The 26901-nt window shown below is 44.3% G+C and overlaps 1 protein-coding gene across 19 annotated transcripts in view; it reads right to left on the reverse strand.

The window, feature by feature from the left end:
- Positions 1–26901, reverse strand: part of BBX (BBX high mobility group box domain containing) — a 136646-nt gene that overhangs the window by 90141 nt on the left and 19604 nt on the right. For 3 of the 19 annotated variants that reach the window (XM_082754937.1, XM_082754932.1, XM_082754930.1), the window contains exon 1: positions 14824–14930. The exons of 9 other annotated variants lie outside the window; for them this stretch is intronic. In XM_082754937.1, the coding sequence (XP_082611063.1) occupies positions 14824–14880 (57 nt within the window). In that variant the 5' untranslated portion in view covers positions 14881–14930. Of the gene's footprint in view, positions 1–14823; positions 14933–26901 lie in introns of those variants that run through there. 7 more of the 19 variants (XM_082754931.1, XM_082754936.1, XM_082754941.1 and 4 more) reach the window with 4 other exon arrangements.

Raw genomic sequence — 26901 nt, forward strand, 5'->3', positions numbered from 1 at the left:
GACTGATGCAGTGTCATGACAACACAAAGTAATTATTGCTTTCTTAATAAACAGCAGAAATGCTACTTCTTAAAACCCTAATGGAGCGGCATCTTTATCCCAACGTAGCCTGTTCAGTAAAGATTTCAATACTCCAGCACAGAGTTAAACTATTCAGGATGGGGTTCTGTTGCCTAAGCCAGGCCTCCTGTGCCAAGAGAAGTGATGGAGACCCCCCCCAGGGACTGACAGATGTGCCAGCAGGCCCCCAGAAGACATCCACCCTTCTGGAGCAGTAGGTGGAGGCCAGGCAGCCGATCTGGATGGCCAACCCATAGGGTGGATTAAATTTGGCTGGCCCCAGGCTTTGCAGTGGTGTTCTTATACCCCACCTCTTAGTCCTGTGGTCACCGACTCGTGGGCATTTACATTTGGGCTCCCTTTCAAGCACACAAGTAAACCCTGAGGCCAACAGAAGGGAGGTTTGGTGGAAGAGTTACGCCTAAACATAAATATCTTCAAGATCAAGATTTAAGAGCCACGGCCTTTGAGCCCTCACTCATCACAGCTCTCCTGTTGACCTTGTGCGACATCGGCGAGATCAGCTACATGCAGAAGTACTAGCAGTCACAGGAGCTGAAATTTGTTTGCAGAATGTGACTTTCAGCCGAAGGTACAAACCCGTAATTATTATAATAAAAAGGGTAAAGACCATGGGATGAGGAACAGATTCATTTATAGTCTTGAAAAAATATCAGGAAGGACAGCTTTTTGTTCTGCCACTGCCTCTTATTTGAAGGCAGAAAGACAGGAAAATTGGTAATAAAAACTCTTGCTTTCACAGAGGCTACCCCAGAAGAGGAGGAGAGTCATAGGGGAGCACAGCGCGCTCGATATTTTTGCATTTTGGTGCACAGCCAAGACATCCGCAGAAGCCAAAACAGAGCGTGCTAGGGACGGGCTCCTGAACAGCTCCAAACTGCACCACCAGGGACTACCTCCGCTCTATGCAGCGCTCCTGGCCACAGCAGAGGTGATAATTTATTGTACAGCTGGATGGATTGCTACACCTTAAAGAGCTAATCGAATAATTTTTCTTTAGAGGTATGCACATGAAACTTTCACTGAAGCAGACGGGCCTGCATGCTTATACCTGGCTTTGCCACGAAGGTTACTTGGTGATTTTATACTGAAGAACTGCACTTCTGTCCTACAAAGATGCAGTAGGATCCAAATCCTTTTCCCAACGGCACTTTATAAAGTTACAGTGTGCTCTGAGGACATCACATGTCAATGCACTTGTATCACCTCGTAATTAGCTGTAATTACTATATGATGGTTTCCAGACTTAAGCACAGTTAACCATTAACCTGTGTTTGCAGACCGTATTTGCCGAACAGCATGCCATGTTCCTTCATTCCCCAAAGCTATGTCATCGCCCAGTTACAGCCCTTATCAGAGGGGCCAACCAAAACAGCGTTTGCGGGGGTGAGGGGAAAAGGCCACAGATATCTAGTTATTACTTATATTTATGTATATATATTTATTAATCAAATGTGGCGGTTTTCTATAAAAGCTTGTCAAGAAACAAAACAAATGAACAGGGGTACTGCTAGCTTTCACGCTTTCTGAATCAAACACTCACATATCCGATTCCATTCTTGGTGCATACAGAAGGCTAAGAAAAAGGGGAATGAAAACAACTCAAACTCCCAGCTAGATTTCCTTACTGTGCCTAATCTGTGCATGTACACGTCTGTAAGGGGGGGATGAAAGATGTACTTTGAGTCTCCACCATAGCATAACCCTAATTTAGTTGTTTCTTCCATAACAATGAATACATTGTTAACTCTTCCACTGGCAGGTTTGTGAAGCATTTGCAGTAAGATTCAGCTGCTGCGAAAAAATACAATATAAGGAATACTGCATTCAGTACCTATTAACCATTCTAGCAATAAGGATAATCAACAGAATGCCAAGGGTGACAGAAGTTTTGTACACAGAAGAATGCTGTGCTTCTTGAACCTTTTTTTTTTTTTTTAAATGAGTAACACTGAATGGGTTTGTGCAATCACATCTGTGGGACCTGCCCTTCATTATGTTAGAAATTGAGGTGTTACAGATCTCTGCTAACTTTAAAGGAAGTGCTTGACACACAAATACACCATGAGATAAACTGAAATAACCTGTCAATCACTCACGTAATGGCCATTATATTCAGAGAAGCATCAAGTACTGTATTTGCATCAAGTACTGTATTTGAAGATTGCTTTGCCGCTCCTTTTCATTTGCTGGGGAAAAAACAGGAAGGATTTAGGAATTCCAGACACTTGTCACCCAGCTGCCATCAGTATTCCACTTCCACACAGGACCTGTGGCAGCCTGCCCCCTGCTGCAAACCGTTCACCCCTCTGGAAACTAAACCTATGGCTTTAAACCTATGACTTCCAGCTGCTGCCACAGCAACTGAGCCTGAGAAAGGCCACTGGCTGCCAGCTTGGCCAGCGTGAGGAGTTCCTCTGAGGTCTCCAGCGCTACCTTCTGCTGCTGTCCCAGCTGAGGAACCAAGCTTTGTCACAGACAGACTCATCCTCCTCTCACTGCTCATGCAATGCGTCATCTTGTCCAGCAAGACGCACTGGCACGACCCATAAACCAGATTGCTCAGTGGCACGTTACCTGGAAATGCTACGTTGGGATGGAGCCAGGCTGAGATTATGAATGACTTCAAGGGATTTCTCAATAAACCCATGAAATTAGCTCCGCTACCCTGCTAAAATGAGGTATTATTAGTGCTAACAGCAGCTATTTAAATATTCAAGCACTTTTCCAGCAGGTTTCCTGTTCCGAAGGACAGGAAGCGTACGGAAAATGGAAGGAGTTTGGTCACCCTGGTTGGAGGACTTCTGATGCAGCCTCGGGTGGTCCAGGCAGTAGCTACACAATGTACTGGAACTGGCTTTTATGCCAAATTCAATTCTCAGCAGTACAAAAAGTATTCATCCTAAAGCAGCTTTGGGAGGATGAGGAAATCTAATCCTAGAGGGAACCCCCATGCCCGTGTACAATAGAAATCCCACCCACACCAAAACAATTTTCTGGACGCACATCAAAGAACATAGCACTTCAGGACAAATGCTATAATTACTCAGCTCTGACCTGTGTCAATATGGGCATTTGGAAGTGAAACTGGGCTTCCAAAACTGATGCTAGGGAAGACTCCAGTTGTCAGAAACTTCATGAAAGCACTGATGTAACGTTACTTGCACATTGCTGATGGTATTATAGGTACAGACCTTTATAAAATACAGTTATGACATTAAAATATTCATTTTTTTTTGCAGGGCTAATTAAAAGCTTTAAGAGCTTTTCTTTCAAGATGCGCTCAGCTGACAGTTATGTCCTCCAACACCTAAGTGTAAGAGGCAAACTTCTACCAGGACATTTGCAAAAAACATCTCCAACTGGATTTACAGTCTACAATCAATCTTACTTCATAATGTTTGTATTTGAGGGGAAACTATTGGAAGTGTGTAGGAAACATGAACTTTTACTTCTTAATCCTAAATCCAGTAACTTATAAGTAAAACTACCATACAACAGCATCTTAAAATTCCCAACTTCATTCAAAACGAGGAGTTTTGCAGACTGGAGAGGAGGTTATTTCCCTTGGTTTTGTTCCTAATAAACACTGCAGTTGTCATGATCTGTCTCAGCTTGGTCACTCGGTGCCTGCTGCCCCGGGTCCTTGCATACCAAGACCGTACGCCACGTTACTCCCAGTACCCGCTTACGAAGACCAACAACTGAACGCAGTGAAGATCTACCATAGGCAGGGTTTAACCGAAGAAATACCCAGATTTCTTGCTGTTCCGTCACCACGTACTGGTGGTTGATGACGAGGAAGGAGGAGAGGGAGGCACGGGGCGCCAGCTGAAGGCCTGCAGGGGGGCGGCAGCCCCCGCGCCAGCTCTGTCCCCGGGCCGTCAGCGCCGCGAGTGGCTCAGCTCTGCCGCTGGGCCCAACACGAAATGAAACGCAGCGCCGCCACTCCTGCTGCCTGGCTCACTCCCGAAATGCCAGATGCCCTGGCAGCTGATAACCTGTGCACATCCCAGCACGTCATTCGGGGCCGAGGGGAATTAGAAGAGGGATCTGGCAGAGGCCGGGGGAGATAGGAACAGCACACGTGTACACGCATGAATGCCTCTCCCCTCACACAGCTCTAAATAAAATTAAGCCACTCATGTCATTTCCACTGCCAGATTAGCTCAAGCATGTTAAATTCCCAATTCATCTCATTCACCTCACTTTCATCCATACTACATGCTGCCTTCTATTCATATCCACAACGATCACTGACAGCAGCAGAAAAAGTAGCATAAATCCAGCAACAAAACCCTCAGGAGTGAGAAGTTAATGGGAACTACAAAACTACCTTTTCCCCTTTTATTTCTTTCTTTTTAAATTTTACTAGTATGGTATTAACATGCTACAGCATGATTACTTAACCATTTTATTTCTTTTGCTGCTCATAAGAGATTAAAGCAATGGATTCACCCAAACCAAGTCAGTTTAGTTAAGCAGGTGAAGGAATGGTTGGTTTGGCGGTCAGCTTCTTCCCTAGCAAGGAACCAGACCCCTTCTCCTTCACCTTTGAATTAAGCCAACCAAGGAATCCCCTTAGAACTATGGCTTTTAAGCAAAATGGTCAAAAATAATGAAATCTCAAAGCAAATCAAACAGATCATTCAGTGTAACAAATAAAATAGCAGAGCAACAGCAAAAAGGGTGGTAGGGGTATAAGCAAACGCCCAAAACTGGTTTCCTTATTCCAGTATTTCCCTTCAGTTTTAATTACAAATCTTTCACTCAATTTTCAATTATGGGTCATGCGGTTTCCCTTTAGACAAGTATAAAATTGTTATGGCATGAAAGCAAGGCTTTTAAATGTACAGATCTCAAAGTACAGGGTCTTGGGACAGAAAGCAAGGCAGGCAGGAAAGGAAGGATGTCTATGTCTATATACCTACGGATGCACACTTTGAGTAAGAAGTAGAGGGGACGTTTGCCTGTATATAAAGAAGTACACGTATGCATGTACGTACATGTCCTACATGCATATCTAGAAAGTAACTTCAAATGCCATACCTGCTGCTTTTGTATCACGTCACTGTGACACATGCAAAGAATAACCCCACCCGCTCCCCCCAAAAAAACACAAAACACAGCAGATAAACATAACCCTCAACCATATTGGTTTGTGCAAAGAAAAATCTATTCTATTGAGTTGGCAAAAACTCAATTTAATCCAGCATTGCATTTGTGGAAGCTAATTCAGGAGGGGTTTGGTACTAATTACCAGGTCTTAAGCTTCTAAGAGAAGAAAGGGAAGACTTAGCCGAAGAAAACTTCTGAACATGATGGAAGTGAAAGGTACTCCTGGCCCTTTCTGGAGGGTTGCTAAGCCAATTACATGTTAAGAATGTATAAAACCAGGACTATCTTTATAACAAACACTGAAGCTCTCACACATTACGACTTTAAAGAACAATATAAAGTCTTCACAGATCAAGAGATAAGTCAGTTTTGTCTCTATGGGATTCTTGGCTGGAAAGAAATATGGAGGACATGGAAAAATGACCAGTGGTACACATTATATTTTATCCTGCACTTACTTTGCAACATGAACTGGTGGTATTTAATGGTAACTAATAATTCATTATTACACCTCAGAAACAAAAGTGGATATTGGAGAAACACATGGAACAAGAGCAGTATTTCTTCATCATCTAATTATCTTGATAAAGTGACTATATGCTTCATACAGACATCAGCAAAACATGTTTATGGAACTGAAGAATCCCTCAGGCTGTCTCTAGATGACAGGGAGATTATTCAATCCTGGACATTGTAGGGTGCGTGGACCTTCTGAGTATGCAGAGAAATCTGAAAGGAGTTCATGGAAACTGCCTGGGCCTGAATTTCAATATAGTTCCTTTCACAGTGTTTGTTTTCTTCCCTCTCAAGTCTAGCTAGTTTCATACGTCCATTCGGAAGGTGCAAAGAAGAGACAAAGATGGTTATGTGGTGTTGTTGCTGTTTTAGTTTTTGACTTTTTTTTTCTTCTTGAAAGCTTGCAAAATAAAGAGTTGTAACAGGCACAGCTTGACTTAGAATCAGGTATCAATTGCAGTCTAGTTAAGAACTAATATACCTTGTAACATCAGCTTCTTCATGTTTTCCTTGTCTTAAAAAGCCTACCCTGACCTCAGCAAGGTCTGGACCTTTGTTTTCCAAATCCTGTCAAAGTACCTAACAACAAACTCCACAAATTAGTGCATTTTAGAGGTAACCACTTCAACTCAAACTTACAAAAAGAACCACAACAACACACCATGTTACCTCTTCCCTCAGTTGAGGGATGCACAATCCCTTTATTTTGGTGCCTCTCACTCAGCCTAGACCCAGCAGAGCCCCCCCCCAGAGCCCCAGCTCTCCACCCCCGCAGCATTGTGCAGCTCACCTACCAGCGGGCCGAAGGAGTCATCTAGTGGCCGTGAGGACTTCCTGCAGCCTCGCCACTCGGGATCAGGGCACAAAAAATGTTTCTGCACCCTGAACACCAGCGCAGAACTGGCTGCAGTCCGCTGGTGGGGCTTCATCTGGAGGTCCTGTGGGTCAGCAGCCACACGCGTTCCCAGCAGCCAGTTTCACGACGTGCTGCGCTAATCCTCCCTATCGTGCCTTAACCATCAATTACCCACTTTTGACCAACATCAAGGCCAGATTTAGGCTCTCTGCTTCATAAACACATTTGGGAGTAGATGCGGCTGCATTGCTTCTAACAGGTGTGTAGCCTGTTGTCCTTCTTTGAGCAAGTAAGTGGTGGAAAGCAAAGGTATTTTCGAAATAACATAGCTACACACGCTAAGCATCAATTTGCTTAGCGGTCTTTACCACTGATTAACGGGCAAAAGAGCAGAGCAAGCTAACTCACCTGCCCCAGCTCTGATCCCTGCTCTACCACAAATCCATTGCACTGGTTTGGACGAAGCACTTATGTGTTTAAGCAAGGTTTCTCATCACGGAAGAGCTATCTGCAAATAACGTGCAAAGCTGGGTAAGAACCGCAACACATGAAACAAGTATTTACAGCATGATTTAAAGTAGCACTTCAATAAACAGTATAAATAGGTATACAAATCTTATTGTTAAACTCCATAAAAACTTGTAATGCTTTTATCAATTCTCTATCCAACAGCTCCAGAAATTTAGGGTAGTGTAATTTCATTAGAAATCTTCCAATATTAATCCCTCGAATGGTGATTGTAACCACATAAAAAATGAAAAAAGGGAAAAGATCAGCACCTCCATCCTGGTTTTTCACATAAATATTTTAGTTTGAAACAAACCAGGATTCCAACCAACTTTGGTTACTCCGTATTTATCTTTGTCACCCGTCCTGTGACAGCATCGCAGGCACTTGATCAAAGTGCAAGCTCGTCTGAAATTTCTCCTTCTTTCTGGAAGTTACTTTGCTGCAAAATTAATGCTAGGCTCTGGAAGAAAGTGTTGCTGCTCTTTCAGAGAGAGCAGAGGAAGACTGAAGTTTGCCATTTCCATCTTTTCAATTTAAATTCTCGCACTCTTGCTCAGAGATAGACCCAATGCAGTGAACATCACACACTGAACACCCTCCGCACCATTTTCTAGCATGCACCTGACTCACGCACTTGCTGTCCTACAGCTTACTCTCTGCAGCCACAGCCCCACCCCGGGAATCAGGAAACAGGGCTTCTTCGGGCCTCTCCTGGACGAGCCAAAAGGCTCCCTGAACTTCATGCTCAACTTCCCTGTGACTCACAGCCTCCTTCACCTCCGTCCAAAAGGTGTCACCCAGCTTTTTCCATCAACCCCACACATCCTTTGGGAAGTTCAAGTGAAAAGCGCTGTGAAAAGTGCAAGTTACCTTTCCAGTACTGTAAAGGAGCCCTGACCTATTTCAAACTGCAGCTGACGGCAGAAAGCAGCGGTGCACAACGATACCAACAGCTGAATAACAAGAACAAGCCTTGCAAGCCTTATTGTCAAGAGCTGAAGAGAAGCTTCCTTCAAAACGAGCAGCAGCTACGTGATGTTTAAAGCCTGTATTTAGCTCAGCCTCTTTCTGCTCTCCCCAGGCAACACCTCCATCTCGTTTGTTCATGGGTCTAGCAAATCCAGTGCTGGTCAGATCTGCTGTACGGAGGGGACCTGGAGGAGAAAGGCGGGATCTAAAGCACTTTGCTGTCTGCAAGGTGGGGACACCTCGCCCTAGTAGGTCAGAAATCACCGTGAGCTGGTTCTTGGCACTCACTGCGCTGGGGATGAGTCACGGCAGCATCTGGACGTTAGAGGACAATTCTGCAACCTAGATCTACTATTCTACTTTTTCAGACCTGACTTGTATTGCCAATAAAGATAACACTGTCATTCTGCAGCCTTAATCGGCCATCACCATACGAAGGATAAGGCTGCTCTTATCTGTAAGACTACTACACAAATTTAACCCATTCCATTTTTATTTCTTAATTTTGCTCACGTATTTTACATGCAAGATCCTCTTTTGCATGAGCAATGAATGAATGGGTTCACTGCTGGTGTAGAACACACCAAAAAATGTCACTGGAGGTCTTCAGGGAGACCTGTGATGCATAGCATCTTAGGCCAAATCACATTCCTGCCTCACACCATGCACTGAACTGTGCAAAGTGAGCAAGGAGCAGCACCAGTCATTCAATACTAGTTTGTCCTACCTTTACAAAAACGAGATGCACACATTATTATACGTAAATACATACATGCACACTTCTGTGTATACACACGTTTGTATATATGCATATCCACCTTTTTTTTTTTTCAGGTACACGTAAAAATAAACAATAACTGGGAAAAAAAAAAAACAACCACACAGCAGTCTGGTTTGCAAAGTAGCCATGCAGAAGAAAACTAACACTGGCAGACTGTAATAGAAAGACAAAATGCAGAAAAAATGCCACAGCCACTCTTCAAGTACCTACCTACCTTTGCGCGTGGAAATTAACATGTGAAGCTCTTTCTGGAGCTTCTGTTACTTCTTAATCAGTGAAAGCATGGCTGCATTTGGATAGCACTGCAAGTACCTGGGTTGGCAGTTTCCTTTTGCTGAAAGGTTTGTTATACTGATCACCCCAAAAGATGACCACAATCTTTCTCCCACAGACTACCTGAGAGCTTTGGTTACCTGTAGCTGTCCCCCCATTCAGAGATGTTTCACACAGCAAGCATGTTATACTCTTATGTTCATGCAGAGACAATACAAGCTTCCCAAATTATTTCCAGGTATGATTCCAGGAGGTTGACAACCTTAAAACAAACACATCACTGACCAAAGCCTAAGCATCTCAAGACAGGCCCTCATTATGTCTTCGTTACTCAGTAGCAGAAATCAGCTGAACAATATCAGTCAAAAGATGTCTTTCTCTAAGGGCACTGCCCTGACATCACTCCCCGGCTTGCTGACCTCCAGGACAGGCTGAAATACCTCTCTCAAAACTGCTAGCCACAAGGGATTTATCTGCTTTATATTTGTCAACTCATAGTGCAGGAAATCTAATCAGAAGCAACACAGCAAATTACTGATAATATTTAAAACATATTTGCTTATTCTGAAAACTCAGCTGCGAAGCGGCTCTTCTCCTCTGCCTCACCAGCACTTCACCCATGTATTGATTCACATCCTTTGTCTCAGCAGGCATCTGCCAGACAGGGGATGTCCATACCTGCAGCAAACGTTTCCAGGTGGAGACTCAGGACTCACAAGCCTTAGTGGAAACTGTTGAACATGCAAAAGGAGTGCTGGACATTCACTGAAAGCCCAGCATCTAATTCAGGAAGTCTCCACCACAGTCTTATACACTTTAAATACACAATGGACAACAGAAGAGTGGGGAAGGCCTCAGCTGTGTTGCTAGAAACTTTTAGAGCCTTTTTCAAATGGACCCTGGCTAGCTGGCTGCCTTCTTGCAACCTTAACAGGGGAAGAAATAGCTTAAACCTACAAACTCTATTGGCCTTGATGAAATAAGAACCTACTTTCTGATCAAGTTCCACCAGTGCTGGAGGTGTTACTGGTAACTGCAATTTTTGTCAGTGCACACAGGCCCAGATGGCATTGGCTCACCCTTTTACCTGAGCGACTGCCAGGCATCTACACAGCTGATTCCTACTGCTGGAGTTACTCCCCGTATCACTGAGCTTCAAGGAGCACCATCAGTTACAAAAAGCAAGTAATTTAGCAGAGTGTGGAACACTTAGCTACATTACTATCACTTTAAGCTCTAAAAACACGCATTCTTGTAGCCAGCTGGGAACAGGAAAACTCAATTAAATTATATTCACTTCTCTTACAGACAGTTTCACTTTTGAATTGCTAGTCTGGGAAACAAATGTTTTGCTTGAACATCTGCATAAAGGCACCACTTCAATTTTATGGTATCAGGAGGTTAAAATATTTTCAAAAACACTTCACATTAGAATAACTATGTAACAGATGAAAAGGGAGGGATCCATTTTGAGCACCTCTGTTCTGCAGTTGATCCTGCTCATCTTTGGTTCAAAACGCACACAATTGTTCTGGCAGAATATTTTCGGGCTGCGTTTGGAGAAGAAAAAAAAAAAAAAAACAAACCATTTCCCATTTCCCTCCTAATCAAGTTTCACATCCAAAAAACCCTCAGCTCGGATGCTGCCAGGATCTCACCTCAGGTTAGCTGGCTGTCTACATCCCGAAGCCGCACAGCGCACTGGCTGCCCACGCCATCCCACACCAAACGTAGGCACACATTTTGTTGTACTCTTCCCAATAAAAAAGCATTATAAAGCATTATTCTTGCTACTTACTCTCATTGAGTAGCTTCTCCATTTAGAGAAGAAGGTGAGACTTAGTTTCCCTTCAAAAGAAAGATACAACCAAACCAAACTGACAACTGTTTAAGTAGTCCTTGAAATCCTTCTGCTTTTACAAAAGCCCACTGAATTTCCTGCTGTGCAAACTTGATACAAATATTTAAATAAGTTTCCTTTCTCATCCTGAGACTATCATTCCTTTTGTTCCTCTCCTGCAAACACAGTTTTTGTTTTGTGTAAAGTTTTCATTGGACGGCATCTTTTTGTTGCTTGACATACTCGGAAATATTCAAAAACCCGTGAGGAGCCAACGCGCCGCATTTTGCTGTGGGCTTTCAGTTTACTTTGGTAGGGCAACTGAAGGAGTGGAGATGGTATTTCCAACTCCTAATTCTACTATCTGAGCAACTTCCAACCAAAACAAACACCAATCCTTTAATCCCTTGTCAAAATCCACGAGCACGGATTCCTGTACTTGCATGGAGTCTCGCGGAGGGTAACAAGGCCTCGAACAAACGCACGGGTCTACACGAGCGAATCTCAAAATAGGATTTTTATCTGGGGATGTAACATCCAGCTACCCCAGCCAAAACACAGCCCCAGGGAGTTCACATAGAAATATTTGTTGCTGCTTTTTGCCAGCACCTAACACGCATAACAAAAGCCTGAAAACCACTAACTAAAACTTCCTGAACTCCACAAGTCCCATGCAAGCAACAATCACCCCGCTAGTTAAAAACAAACAAACAAAAAATTGAAGTACCAGCCACCGACATACTCTTCTTACAGGCCTGCAGAAGAGAAACTACTCTCTCCTTTAGAGATGCCCTGCCACCAAAGTTTCAGGGTAACCGATTATGTAAGTGATTCACAGCAACCCTGTGCACCAGCTCTGGACTTAAAAAAACAAAACATAACCAGCACCTTGAATCCGTAGTAAACTGTCGTATTCTGCATCCAGACCGAGCCACCTTGCTAAACTCACCTGTTAAGACACACTCACTGACAGTCTCGTGCGACTTTCGAGCACAGCTCGCTAGGCTGGGTCACACGGAGGAAAGCTCTGCAAGGCAGCACCTACTTCAGAAAGGGTCATGGGAGAAAGATAAAAGCAACATCACAACTGCAACGTTATCATCGGCATCAGTAACTAGCTGATGCTATCTAGACTGGAAGCTATCCAGACTGCAAAAACTCTGTTTAGAAGATGCATACATATCCCCATCAAAACCAAATATTGACAGCAGTGGCCCATTTCTGGGGATACGTCCTTCTTCCCTTCCATTTTAACTTAGCCTGCACTTAATGCTCCAGCACAACAAGCAGTTAAGCTAGCATAAGCCAACTCTGTAGGCAAAAGCAATCCTGTCCCTTGCCTTGCTTCTATTCCCCGCATTCCTGGACCACTTTATCTGGGGACAAGGAAGCTGTTCATACAACATGTCGTGAATCAGACTGGAGAAGGGATCCATCTGATACTGGTCAGTTCCACCTTCAGTGGAACGAAAAGGCTAAGCTAGTAAACCCCACGGATATTAACTATGACCATTCCTCCAGCCCAGTTCATTACACAACTGCAGAAACACCAGCACGGCCCCACAGGGTAGTGTGCAAGCAGCTGAGGCTGGGGCTGCTTCTTTCAGCAACAGCGCTGCCATGAGACATGGTGTTCCACTGTTATCTCCATCAAATTCAGGCGTGGGCGTTTCACTATTACCTCTGTCAAATTAGCCTCATCCACTTTGCCAGGGAGCTGTAGTTGAAATAACTTATTGCATCTTCTGTCTGTGTTGAAGATGGGGTCAGCGTTACACAGGTAGTGAACTAGAGGTGAAAAAAGACTCTGGCAGCTATATCCCTCACTCTTCTCTTCGTGCCTATGAACAGAGAGCACTCGTTAATTAACACCTTTTCAATCTCTCTTTTGAGGAAGGGTCGAACTTGCAGGCAGAACATCCTGTGTCCCTTCAGCTCACTCCAAAATAAAGCAACAAATGTTCACAAGCTAACAGAAGGCCAGCTTGCCAAAACGTGATAGAAGCAGCAAACGTTTTGACCCTACCCATGGACCAGGCTGACAAACCAGTTACAGGCGCTGGGGCTTTGGCTCTGCTGATACAGACTGGAATTTTTACAGCAGCGTCCTATGAGTTAGAACAATTCTGAAAATAACTGAAAATAAGTCCAAAAATGAGCAAAATGGCACACTGCAGTCCAGCAGCTGCTGGGCTTGATGCTTGACATCACGCCTGTGTTCTCAGAGCTGCAGCCTGTCTGTGCAGGCAAAAAGCAAGTAAAAAAAAGGTAACTTCAGCAAGGAAGAGCTGGGTACCTGGGCCCATATGGGAAATGGGCTTGCACCTGTAGGACAAGCACATTTCCCACACATTTCTTGTGGAAACATTAGTATGTTAGTATGGATATTCTGAACTATCATCTCCAGAGCTGACACACTGAGACAAATGGGGGCACATCATCTTTGTAACACCCTGACAGTGCGTCAGGCGCCTTTAACCATGGCTTTATCCCTCCAAGCGACAAGATAGCACAAGGTTAATTTCTTGAGCACAAGTCTCTAGCAAGAAGCGGGTGTAGGAGCTGTGAATTTACAGAACGCGCCGAGGCAAAAACATTTAGGGTAGCATCCCCAGCGCCTGGAACCGAGCAAGATACGGGGCCACACATGACTGGAAATTTTTATCATACTTCCTATAATGCTCCTCCCCCAGCGGTGGCCACCGACTGGACAGCGAATGCAGCCTGTTTTTCCTCTGACCGTACTGTTACCTACAGAGCTGTTATGGTACAAGAAATGAGCGTGGCCCAGTAGCACTCCAGCAAAATACGCTCCTACGTATCCTGATAAAAGACCACATTTGTTTCACTTCATGGCAAAACCAGTGCAGTAAACTCTGTGTCACAGAGAACTGCGATGCCTGGGGTATGCTCCGGCCTGGATCTAGAGTGCAAGCAACCCTGAGCAGGCCTCGGAGCCTGGGACACATCCCCCATGGTCCTGAGCAAGGCCCTGCATTTCTTCCTATTCTCCCTGGTCACCTGTTCACCTGACTGGCAACGTGCGCTGACAAACAGCAGGCAAATGAAGGATGCCACAATGCAAAATAAACAGCAAAGTGCCACCAGCTACGGACTACTGATTTTAGAGCTACGTTAGAAGGGATGTTGAGAACCTGTTTAAAAAGCTAGAAGTTGGTTAAAGAACTTGTGATGTTTTACATCATCGACTTTATAGAGAAAAATGTAATACAAAAATGATGAAAAGTAAAAGCAACACTAGAAAAAGCTTTTCTTTAGGAAAAAAAAAGTTACCCATTTTCTAGCTGATATATTCTTCCAAGCGCTCTCCTTTCTCTCAACCAAGCTGGCTTCCCCCTGTGGGATGCTTGGCAACTGTAAAAAAATATATTTTTAACAATGTTTGGTTTGGTTTGTTTTTCCTACCTGGAACTTTATTTACAAACATTACACGATTTGTGTCATTCCTGCAGCATACCACATGATCCTAGACCCGCAGTCACAGCTAAAAGGCTGTACAGTCTCTTTCTGGCATTATTCAGCCCATCTGAAAGTTGTCAAAGTACCTGAGCGCGTCTGCCCTAAGCCGTTTGGAGTGAACTTTACCTGCATCGCCCGTCCTTTACGGCTCCGTTTGTCACGTTTATCCGCGCTTTTCAGTGAAAGAAAAACAAGTTTACACACCGTAAACTTTTATTGACCACAGTCCTTTGCTGCAGCGAGACCCAGCGCTTCCTGAAGGCGCTCTGTCACCACACCAGCAGGAGCTGAAGCATCTCGGCGGGGAGCCCCGGGCGGCGGCCACTCGGGTGGTGCCCGGCTCCTGGAGCTATAGCTCCAGCGACCCCAGCGCCCACGCCACGCGAGGCTGGCACTCACCTCCTGCGCCCGCCAGGTCGCGGGGCTGTCCGGGCGGCCCGGCAGCCTGCCCACCATGCCGCCTGCCCTCCCGCTACGCCGCAGGAGCCCCGCGATGCTGCCCGCCTGGCCTGGCGGCCGCCCGTGAGGGCCAGCTCTCCGGACTCGGGGAAATCTCGCTCTCCTTCATGGGAGGAGTAGCCGTGCTCGGAGGAAAGCGAGCAGCAGGAAGCTGACCTCAGCAGCGCCGACGGGGCGGAGCGCAGCCCGGGCTGGCTGCTCCGAGCTCCCTCCTGGCAGCGTGGCCGAGCCCCGCTGGATGCCAGCCCCGGCTCCGCCAGCCTCTCGCATGGCAGCAGCGGGATCCCAGGGAGCCGAGCGGGGTGCGAGGCCTCCACACAGCACCCCGCAGACCCTGCTGGGGATGGTGGAGAAAGCGGAACGTCAACGCTGAGCCAACAGGATGCACGGCGAGGCAGGCGGGCTTCGGTGGGAGCCGTCAGCCGCTGTTTCCACAGAAGAATTAAAGCCCCAAATGGCAAATGGGGTGCCAGCGGGTGTTCCCAACACACAGGCAGAGCCTGGGCGATGCCCAGAAGGGGAAAGCAGACATCCCCGATTGTTTACACTTTTTCCTGAGTGAGACGGGATCGGCAGGGGGAGCATTCCCACCCAACGCTTGCTGTGCTCGGCTCTGAACGCTCTCCCCTCACCAGCTCGGCACCACAAGACATACAGGTACTTTGTGCTGCGGGGAGAAAACGAAAATGAACACAGACCCAAGCCAGCAAATCGCTGAGAGTCCTCACAGCATTTAAAGCCCTGTCTGACACCCTCTACGCTAGTACTGACAGGAAAAGTGCAAAGAGAAGCAGGACAGCCAAGCAATTTGCGCTTTACCATTTCTTTCAGTGACTTCCTCTTGCCTGCTCAGTACAGGAGCCAGTGACATGTCCCTAACGCACATCTGGGAGATCCCACTCCTGAGCATTATGAAACCCAGCAACTTTAAACAAAGTATTTAACGACTGTTTTAAAATCCACTGTGTTTTGTTCACTTTTTTGACCCCTACTTCGAAGTATTTCCTATGCTCGGTCTGCAGACCAAGCCAGCTGTTTCCCTGCAAGCAGGCCGAGCTGGCTTACCCCTTGCCAATACACAAAAGCAGATCTCGCTGATCATCAGCTAGCACTTGACATTGCTTTTCAGCCATCATCCTGCCACCTCATTCTTTCCTTGTCTTTGTGCAGCCTGAGTAAGGACAGTGCAGAGGCCACACGGAGGGACAGACAGGATTTCCTCAAGGAGCTTCTCAGCGCTTTTCAGATAAAAGCACAGGGAACAGCGCAGAGATGCCCACAGTACGGAGGCATAACCACAGCTCTCCTCACCTCGCTGCAGAGCCTGACCCTCTTCACTTCAAGAGTGGCCAGACAGGACTTGTGCCTTCGTTTGCAGCCTCCGCGACTCACGGCCTGCTTTTGGCAACTGCAGTTAATGTAATTCACCAGGCTGTAAATTGCAGGTTACCTATGCAGATGTACATTCCCAGCTACGGCTCCTCTGATGGAGCACTCAGCTCTGACAGCAGTGGATGCAAAGCCTCATTGCAGCAGCATCTTCAGGTGCAGCAGCAGCAGCGTCAGCAGAGCCGCAAGGAGACTGAAGGCAACCTACATCTCAGCACGCGGACTAGGCCGGCCAGGCTGTGAGCAGCAACACACCAGGTCCCAGCCACCTGAACCTCGACACATGCAGTTCAGCAGCTTTATCCTTCTTGCTGCACGTGCTGAAACACTCTGGTTTCACCTCCAGAACTTACTCGTTAGTTTTGGGAAACTATTAGCACTGGAGTGGTACACAGCTTCTTCCTCGCTAAGATGCATTTTGAAAGCAAAGGTGTATTGGAAGTAGGAGTGTAATTGATACACTCATCTGAACAGATTTAGCAAGAAACAAAACCAAGAGTCCACAAAAACCACATGGGGTGCTATTCTGGTGGTGGTGTGTGGACAAACCAGCTGGCAAAGCTAAAATACAGGTAGGTACATAACTTGAGAGAGGAGCAGAAAAGATGATCCCAAACCTTTTCTGATATAATTGTTGTTACATGAAAGCCTGTGCTTCTCTTCAAATCAGAAACCACCACCTGTGCAGCACCATTCATCACAGCTCTGGGAGTCCACCAGAAACAAAAGAGCTCCCAAGCCCACATCCCGTCCCAGACTTCTCCTGTGTATTTCAGAGAAGCAGTTTTCTACCTCTGCTTTGCACAAGGGAGAGTCTACAGCACAGAGCAATGTTTCTTCCCTACTATTCAAACTCAGATAAACTTTGGAAAGCACACTGGTCAGTTGCCACAAATGCTGGCCAGGTATGCTGTTGCTAGTGTGCTAGCCTCCTTTCCTCACTTCAGGCATACATGTACACCAGACAGAGTACTTCAAGAGATACGTAAGACCAGTCTCTGGCAGTCTTGACACAACAGTCAAAGACAATTTATTCCAGCTACCCAGAAAACCAGAAGCACTTAAAAAAAAAAAATGTATCCTTAGTAACTAAAAATCATTAGACAATTTATGAGCTAACAAATCACTTAAGACATTATTGAGGTTAAAAATACGCTCTGATTTTATCCTGACACTGTAACAAACTAAAACGCTCTCATACACATCTGTAAGTAACTTTTGCTATTTACTTTGCAAACCATTTATTGCTAGTGTTCTGGAAGACCTCCCTCTATCAGTCTCTTACTCATCAGCCTCTTACTACTGAATGGACGTGATCCCTAAGATGACAGGTCATACAACGACAAAGCTGGGGAAACACTGCCTGAAGCATTACGTTGTTTTCAGTACAAAAAGCTCCATCTCTTTAACTCTGTCATTTTACGTAAAAAGCTTCCTTGAGAAGCTAGAGTAACATCTGCTTGTACTTCCAAATAATTATTCTCTGCATCTTTGCCCCTCCCAAGCTGCCTTGGCTGAGGTCATCAAAACAACAAATACATTTTGAATCAAAGTTCACCATTTCAGGAGCCCGACTCTACAAGTCTTCTCCAAGTGAAGCAGTTTGTGCTTAATACTACCAACCAGTTAGGCTCCTGTCACTATCTGTGCTGGCAAGCATTATTACCCTGTCCAGAGGTCTCTGGCTTCAGTGTAGATACCGCATTAGATCAGCAGTTTCTACACTGTGGTTGCTATTTCCTGGGGGGGCTGCAGAAGTGACTATGAAGTTTAGTCAGTTGTTGGTAGGCTTAAATTAGTTTATTTCAGGTATCCATACACTTACTGGATACCTTTTTTCCCTACCAATGTTTTCAAAGTAACAAAAGAAGTTGAAAACTTATTACCTTAAGTTGCATTGACTTTCTTCTTTCAGGGAGAAGATAAATTTTTGAAAACAAGCATCAGAAAGGATCATCTAACATAACATACATGTATAAGCATCCTGTTGCTACTAAATAGGGTAAAAACCTACCTCAGAAGGAAGGCAAGTAGGAAATAGCAAGCACCTGCAAGTGTATGCACGCCTGTGCATTAAAAACTCACACACTATTAGAAATTAATGCACTTCCAATTAACTAGTTCTGTACAGTTTCACTATTAACTTGATTTTTTTTTTTTTTTGATAAAACCACAGTTGTCAAAATCTGTTTATATTTGGTAATTTCTCATCCCTCATCCCTCACATTAGAGACAAATAGAGAGATTAGACACCAAACTGTCTCTGTGAAAAACAAAACCAATGACAAAAAACACAGCACAAAAAAAGCAAAACAGGAGGTATCTTGGTCCCACATTTGCTCGTGCCAGCACTACTCTTGTATTCTGAGCTGAAAGGCTGACTTCTCCTGGCCTGTTACTCTGCTGCTTTACAAACATTAGGATTACTTAGACACCAAGATGAGGAAGACCTGATGAAAGAAGGTACAAAAGGAAAAAATAATACTGATGAATCTTGCATGGTTCAAAGTTTTCTCCCGCTAACCAGCAAGGAAATATAACAGCAAAGGGGAGCAACCAATCATTTTGAGTATGTCTGAAAGACTCAAAAACATAACCTGGAAGTGACTGTCCATTACGACACGCAAACAATTCTCCCATCAATCAAGTTTGCAACACCAGTTAATCTTGGCTCCTATAAAATTCATACGAGAATGGTGCTCACATGCATACAGAGTTTGCAGCAATATCAATAAATTTTGATCTCCACTAAGCTTCATATTTTATTCCAATCCCACGAACAAATATAGTATTTATCTCTAATTCGAAACAAAGTCACTACTCAACTCAAAACGGATACAATCTCCCAATCCACCCCTTGCATCATTCTGCATGATGCACACAGTCCCTACAGGACGGAACAGGTAAGTGAACTCATCCGCATTAAAAAAACATTCCAAAAAACACCATCGACAACTCGTGCGTTCAGAAATAGCAGAATCTCCAGTTTGCTTGGAAGTTTTATCAAATATTTTCATCTATGCACACGTACACACAACAGCATCCTAGGCTCTGCAGCATGCTAACAGCATACATGCAATCGCAGGTCTGCATCACCTGGATGCCACTTCCCCGTTACGTGCTACACACACAGTGTCAGAACAACTTCAGGTGCAAGCATCGTTCACACATAATGCAGAAAATTTCAAAGCCAAAAATCTGACTGCCAGCAGCATGCTCGCCCTTCTCCTCCTTCCCCCGCATCGTTCTCTCAAGAAGTTAATTCCCTGCTCCCCTCTGCTTTACAGAAGGTACCCTGATGCACGACACAATACAATCCTATCACAGTTGCCCCCTTTTTAGCTTTATTATTATTCCAAAAAGAAGTTTAGAGATGCACAAGTTCACTTCTCACACTGTAAGAGCACATATTACCTGCAGCACAAACAAAAAAAAAAAAACACCAAACCTGTTCTCCCTGAGATTAAAATGCAAAACAGACTTTTCGAAAAGAAAACTGCATTGGTATAAACCTCTATTTGTGAGTTCTCTGACTAGAAACAATTAAGAAGACATACTTCTATTTTACTTAAAAAATAATTTTAGAAAATCCCCTTTTCTTCCTAGATGTACTGCTGCAATTCTGTAAGCATATTCTTAAAAGACATACAAAGGTTCAAAGAGCAGTTAGAAAGAAAGCCATTTTGCTCCGCTAATTTGCATTAAGTTTTATGGTTCCTATCTTCCCTCCTAAATGGAAAACTAACTGTAATAAAACATCAAGCCCAATTAGAAACAGCCACTACACACAACTATTTACTTGAATGATTTCCTTTAGAGTTTTCACAGAATCCTTCAGTGGTTGGGCCAAATCTTGTCATCTTCAGAAAAACTTCCTCCAGCTTCACACCTCATCCACTGAGTGCTTCACTGAATTCCAATCTTGAAACATTTAAAAGTAAATCTTTCAAATTTAAGTTACTTTAATGAAGTGCTGGAAAACCACTGTCACAGCCTGAGTTCTGTATACAGGACACACACACACTGCGGTTGTTTTTTCATGTTACAGTATTAGCTTGCACATCAGAAAGCCTGAGTTTGGCACGTAGCTGAATGTTAATAATTAAGACTGTGATCAAGTGCAATGTGAGACGTCCCTTCCAGAGCCAGAGTGCTGCAAAATCAGATTTTCTGGAGCTTGGTCCCACTGGTATCCCATCCACTGAAATCCTGAAACCTAGCTTCATTTTGGGCTGTCATCCGCGACAACAGATCCTCACCAGTCTGAATAAAACCTGACTGACTGGCAGCCCCACTATGGCTAAACTCCTGTAGTGACAGTCGTGACCATGGCCAAGGACCAGCCACCACGGTGGATCAACGAGATGAGCATCACCCAGCCTTTAGCTGCTCCTTTTTCTCCAACCACAACTTCCTCCCCGTGCTCACGAACTAACTGAACTCCAGGTGCTCCTGCTAAGCCATTAATTAGCCTTGGCTAATAGCAAGCTGGCTTTAAAAACAACCCATCGTTTCATCTTCAGTAATAAACATTGCTTACGGTTTCATGCACCGGAGCACGCGCTGGCTTTAATATCTCTCACCATAATGTCCACTCCCATCCAAAGACCTGCCTCTGAATCCTGAGTTGTGAACTGGTGGCTATCACCCGTTCCTCTCCAGCTACAAGCTTCTCTGTGTTTTGCCAGCACACTATCTAAAACTCAATGAGTCATTTTTCTCATTCAATCAAAAAAGCATGCATTTTCTTTTTTGGTCTGTGGTTTTTCTCCCCAGTGTTTGTGTGGGAATCTAAAGTTAAAAAAAAAAAAAAAAAAAAAGTTTCTATTATGCAACATTTAACTTTACTACAAAAACACAAAACAGATTACCAACACTGTAAACTGACATTTCAAACAAGCAAAAAAGCCCCCACAAAACATGCAAAAAATATCCACAGCAATGTTTCCAGGTTCAGCCATAAAAAGTGAAAAAGTCCTATGAAAAGTACTAATTGGTGCACGCCCAAATGCAGCAAACCTCTTCATCAAGGAAAATCGTACAGGCCTCCTGCATTCAAGCCTAAAACACATCTGTGGGACACCACAGAGGAGGGGTGGGGCTCCTCCTGCCACTCCAGCCCGAACACAAGGAACACAGATACCACTCTGCACGTTAGCTACCTGCCTGGATAAATTTAGCAGAGTAATAGCATCCATGTATTGTGAATTAGGGAAAGGCCAAAGGTTATTTTGGTTTTGATTTGCAGGAAGAAAAAATCATTGGTTTAAGCCAGGCCTCCCGTTACCAAAGGATGTAATGCTTTACAGATCCCAACGACGTCCTTGATCTATGCAGGAAAGCAACGCAGGCTCCAGTTGTTAGGGTAAAACACTGGCTCACCAGTGACGGGTTCTCCTGTTCCTGCACCCGTCCTGCACGCCTGAAGTGGAAGGCAGGTTAACAAGAACGGCTGTTTCCATGAAGACCTCACACGGTGAAACACAGCAGCCAGAGGGTACACACTGCCACTTCCGCTATCCATGCATTTAACCTGTCCCAGAGAGGTACGATAGCCCACGGGAGATGGAAAAGCCTCCGGCTGCTGTGGTTAAGCCCCTGCCTCAATCCCTGGATGCTCCATGGACCTGCCAGTACAGAAAAGGAGAAGGCCAGGGGTGCGGGCAGCTGCTGGCTGCAGTGCTGAATTTAAGTGAGAAATGGAAAAGACTGCTTTAACAAGCAGCTTGGAGGAGTTTAATGCCTTCCCCAGTGCTCAGTTTGTTGTCAAAATGATCCCACGATTATAACGTGATCTCTTGACTTGTGTGTGCATGCAGATTGCAAACTCAACGGTGTCACTTGTAGACCACTGTGGTGTACAAACCACACGGACACACACAATTTCCCAACTACGGACACTTAAATACTCAACACTGTAATTGCTGTAGTGATTTATTTATTTGTTTTAATCTTACATTCTCTGCATAAGACTGGCAAGAGAAGAAAGCTATACACTGCCTTGAAGGCTCACGCTGCTGCAGGAACACAAGGCCTGGCCCAACAACTGGAGCACTTACTAGTTTAGTCACCACATTTACAGCTTCTTGTCACGTGGACGTACCTGACTTCCTTCAAGTCACTAGAAGACCAGCTTGATCTGTTTGAGCAGGTGGCAACACCACCTCCTAGACACTCCACCGACTGGCACTCTGCTGCTGATAGTTGAGATAAATGCAGGTAGCTCGGCTGCAGTGCTGACTGACTCCTGTATTTCACATGCTTTCTTAAGGATTTTCGTTGCCAGTTGTGGCTTCTTTAAGGGAAGGTGGAAGAACAGAGTAAAAACTCTAGCTTGAGCACCAAAGGAAATGCACTGGTCCTCCCTTGCCACCCCCACTCCTATAAAACCCAGGAACAGGCCCTCTGATCAACCGAGTTCATCCCCAATGAGTTTGCTCTTTCAATAACCGCAACAAATCTTAGTATCAAAATAAATACCAAGTTAATTGAATAATAATTTCCCAAGAGAAAGCACTGTTTTCAACACCCAGTGTTATAAAAGAAATCCATAAACAGGATTTGCAACTTGCTAGGGTAGGAAGAGCTGTTCATGCAGCCCAACCAGATCTTGCATCCCAAAGGGGCGTCCACAACGTGCCCTCCTTGCATATGGCACCGAGCACCAGGGACTGGCACCGACGACTGCGGGTGGTTTCAGCAGCCCCATGCTCCTAGACACCGAAACCAGATTTAAATAAACTAAGCCAGCACAAGGAGCAGCCGCTGCAGCATCCCAGCACTCTGCGTGAGCTAATTTACCCTTACTCACTGCAAGTTAAATTAGCGGGCGCAGAGCTCCGTGCTATCACTGCCAAACCACTTCTGATGCTTGTTCTACCTTATTTAAGGCACGCTCAGGTAAACTACACAGCACAGCAGTCTGCAATGTAGACGTACCCTTAGGGTCTGACGTTATGCCAGGTTGGACTTGAAAATGCTCCATTTAAAGGAGGTGCTTCTAAAAAGCTGGTAGTAAACAGTCCTTTGACTTTTTGGAAAGACCCTGGGTCCTGCGCAGCCAACTGCCTAGATCTCAAGCTTCCTCAAATCCAACTGCAAAACACACTTGGGAGGGACAGACACAACTCTTGGCCTTGCCAATAAACAGGCAGTATATCTGCCTGTTTGTCTTTCTGGACTCCGTAGTTGTGTTGGGCATTTAACACAGGCCAGCGATGCCCTGCATTCCCAAGGAGTTCATGGAGAAGAGAAAGCACTCAGCACCTCGGTAGGGGATCTAGTGGATGGGATGACTTCAATTGTCCCCGAATTAACTAAAATCAACAGAATAGCTGAGACTTTAAAGACAGAGCTTGGCAGATATGGAAGGAAGACCCCGGGTTTCCTGGAAGAACATATTTACCCTGGCAAGGCACACGTCCTGTGTAGTCCTCCCCACCTCTCATTTCTGCTAATAACACCGTGATTAACTGGAGTTACACAGCAAGAGCAATCAATTGCCAAACCATCCTGTAATCTTTATCAGGCCACCCAGTTTATTCTAACAGTTAAGTACACCACCAAGAAAAAATTCTCTTGTGATTTTTTTTTATTTTTTTATTTTTTTAACATCACAGCTGAGAAACACCACCCAGTGTCTATTGTTCTCTGGGAAGCTACCATTCTGGCCACTAAGACGTGCTGCTATACACTCTGCAGTCTCTTTCTGTATTCACTCTGATGAAGTTGAAGTTGCTCTGTCTCATGCCCCAACCACTGACTTTCTATGAACAAAGACCAGCAGGGCTCAAACTTCACCGTGCCATAAAACTCTGAACATGCACCAATACCATATGCCCTGCAAGCCCATCAAGGTCCACAGGGTTGGGGTATAGACAAATAACATTTTAAAACCTTATTAAACACCAAACACCTTGATCAATTCAAGTTTAAAACTAGCTTCTTCCATCATGTGTACATAAAGGTACGTGGTGTTTCTTTTCCTGAGTATTGCAAGTCAGCATAAGCACTCTGTTGCTTCTCACTGAGTTGTAACAGGAGCAAAGCATCTCACTTGCATGACTGAAAATTTCAGAAAGCACTAGTGACAAATATAGCAAAGTTTCTTTCAATAACTGCTTAATAATTCACAGCTGATAGTCATTCCACCTGAGTTCTAATAGAAAAATCAGTCCAATCCTACTGGCATGCAACTGTTTAAATGATACACCTTTTCAAGTGCATATCACAGATTTCAGTAGTATGTTCATCAAATGCTGAATATTCATGTAATTATTTACATAAACATCCTAAAATAATGGTTAGGAAAGTAAGACCTAAAATTCTTTTCAAACTGCAGGGCAGGTGAGAAGAGCAACCACTGGAAATCACAACATTTTCACTTCAAAATAATAAATACCTGAATGCATGCACTAAAGTTATTTCCTGTTAGGACCAACCTGAATCATTTCCTACATTCATGCATTCCTGCAAATTGGAGCATAAAAAGAAATATTTCTGAAGCTACACTATTTGGCAAGATAATGGTATATGCCACTCCTTTACAATAGTCGCTGAGAACATTCACCTCTACATCTCCTCCTGTGTCCCCCAGTCAGTAAAGCAGGTAGGTATTCTACTGGCCAATTTTACTACATTTGAGTGCAAAAAGTCCGTAAGTCACTCCAAAGGCTCTTCATTTTTTTTTCTAATATTGCTAAAAAACAAAACAAAACAAACAGCACCACCACCATTTCATAGACAGGCATGGGAATATTGTCACTCAATTCACCCCAGGTGGCTACTCCAGGTGTATCTATAGACTTAGACTTTTTTTTTCCTACAACATAGCAATGCAAAATTGACTGGGAAAGAAGAAACTGGAATTTCATATAGGAGTTGAACTATTTCTACTCCTAATGTCTGTCTAATAGATACCTTTCCTAACCGTACTCATTTTTGCTGTAGCCCTACTGAATTGCATTGCCTGTCCACAGACATGGGGTTGTTCAGGTTCCCAGAGGTACCTGGCCAATACATAAAAATTGTCCTCTCGTTCAAAAATAAAAATAAAAATAGGACATTCACAGATTTAAAGAATATAAAATCCCCTAATATCAATCAAGAGATTCACAGGTCTCAAAACTAGTCTTATCCAGGGAATCAGGGCCAACTCCTTCACCTTAACTGTTTGTTAACTGTTACTTCTGCCTACTAAAAGCATGGAAGTCCACAGGTTATCTTCTAAGGCAGGCCTGAGAGATCCTACAACAGGAGACCTAGAACCGAAAGTGCAAGGTGAAGCTAGTGTAAGTACAGAACCACAGGGCTCTCAAACGACATCTTTGACAAGACATACTTGACACCCTTTCTTTGGTGGTGCTTCTCACAACCTGATCACAGAAGTGTTTCAAGAGAGAGCAGACCACCAGCAGGTAAATGGAAACAAAAGCAAGAAAAGGTGAAACAAGAACTCCAGGGGACTGGGGCAGTGAAAAGACGGTGAATAAATCCCCTGCATTTCAGCCTGATGCACTATATACTAGCCTACAGTCTCACTAATTAGGATGAGCTATTTTCAAGACTTCCAGTAATCCCCACACTTGGATATTTCCAATGCTGGTTTGATCCTTCAGTTTCCAAGAGAAACATCTCTATGGCCTCATTAAAGCAGCAAAGGATTCCTTCACTCGCGCAGTCCTGCAGCCCCAGCTGCTGTGTCTGTCCTCGTGATCAACATCCCCATCATGGCAAGGTGAGCCTGCGTGCTGGAGATGCTCACTGCCAATTTGTTAAACTGCGAGCCTTGTATGCCAGCTAGCTGCTGCAGGGCTTCAAGCCCACTCTCTGCAGCAACGATGCACACATTACAAGCAAAGCAGCAGCACCGAGTAAAAACGAAGGTCCTTCTTGTTGACTTAGTAAGAATGCTCAAACTTCTTTTTTTTTGAAGGAACATTCTTGAGGACAGAATTTTATCAATTTGCCTAAATTATTCAGAAGTGCAAGCTGGGTTTCTGATGTTTGGTCTAAATTGCTTATGATCCAAATGCATGCAATTGGTGAAATTGATTCGTTACCTCGACTTTCCTTCAGACCACAGCTCTGGTGCAGAACAGTTAGCTCCTGCCACCTTGTGGGACTCCATGGATTTCCCTGAAAGCCTATTTCAGCGGCAAGCCAGTGAAAACAAATAAACATTTAGGAATTACTTTCCCTGAGTTTCACCATAGTGAATGTTAAAATGAGAGAGAAATATTTATGGAGAGGGTATGCTATTTTGAATGTTTTCTGGTTCATTATTCCTAGCATTGTTTATATAGTTGAACTGCTGGATCTAGTAATCACATGGAGAGTGTTTTAAATATTTAAATAGCTGTCAAGAATCCTAAGTTTTGGACAGGCTCTTTGCTGATACATCCAAGTTTAAAATAACACTGTGATCAAATACTTGTCACCAACAGTAAATTTCACATATTTGAAATAGACTCCACATAGAAATATGAATTTAGGCTGAAAATCCATGTTGTCAGGTGCAATTCTGAAACCCAATAATAATCTTAGTCTTATAAGGAATTACATATTTGCTTAACTTTTAACATGGCAATAACACCTGTCCAGTTCTCCCAAAAGAACTGATTCTACGTG

This window comes from Aythya marila (genome assembly GCF_965140915.1).
Source record: "Aythya marila genome assembly, chromosome: 1".
Lineage (NCBI taxonomy): Eukaryota > Metazoa > Chordata > Aves > Anseriformes > Anatidae > Aythya > Aythya marila.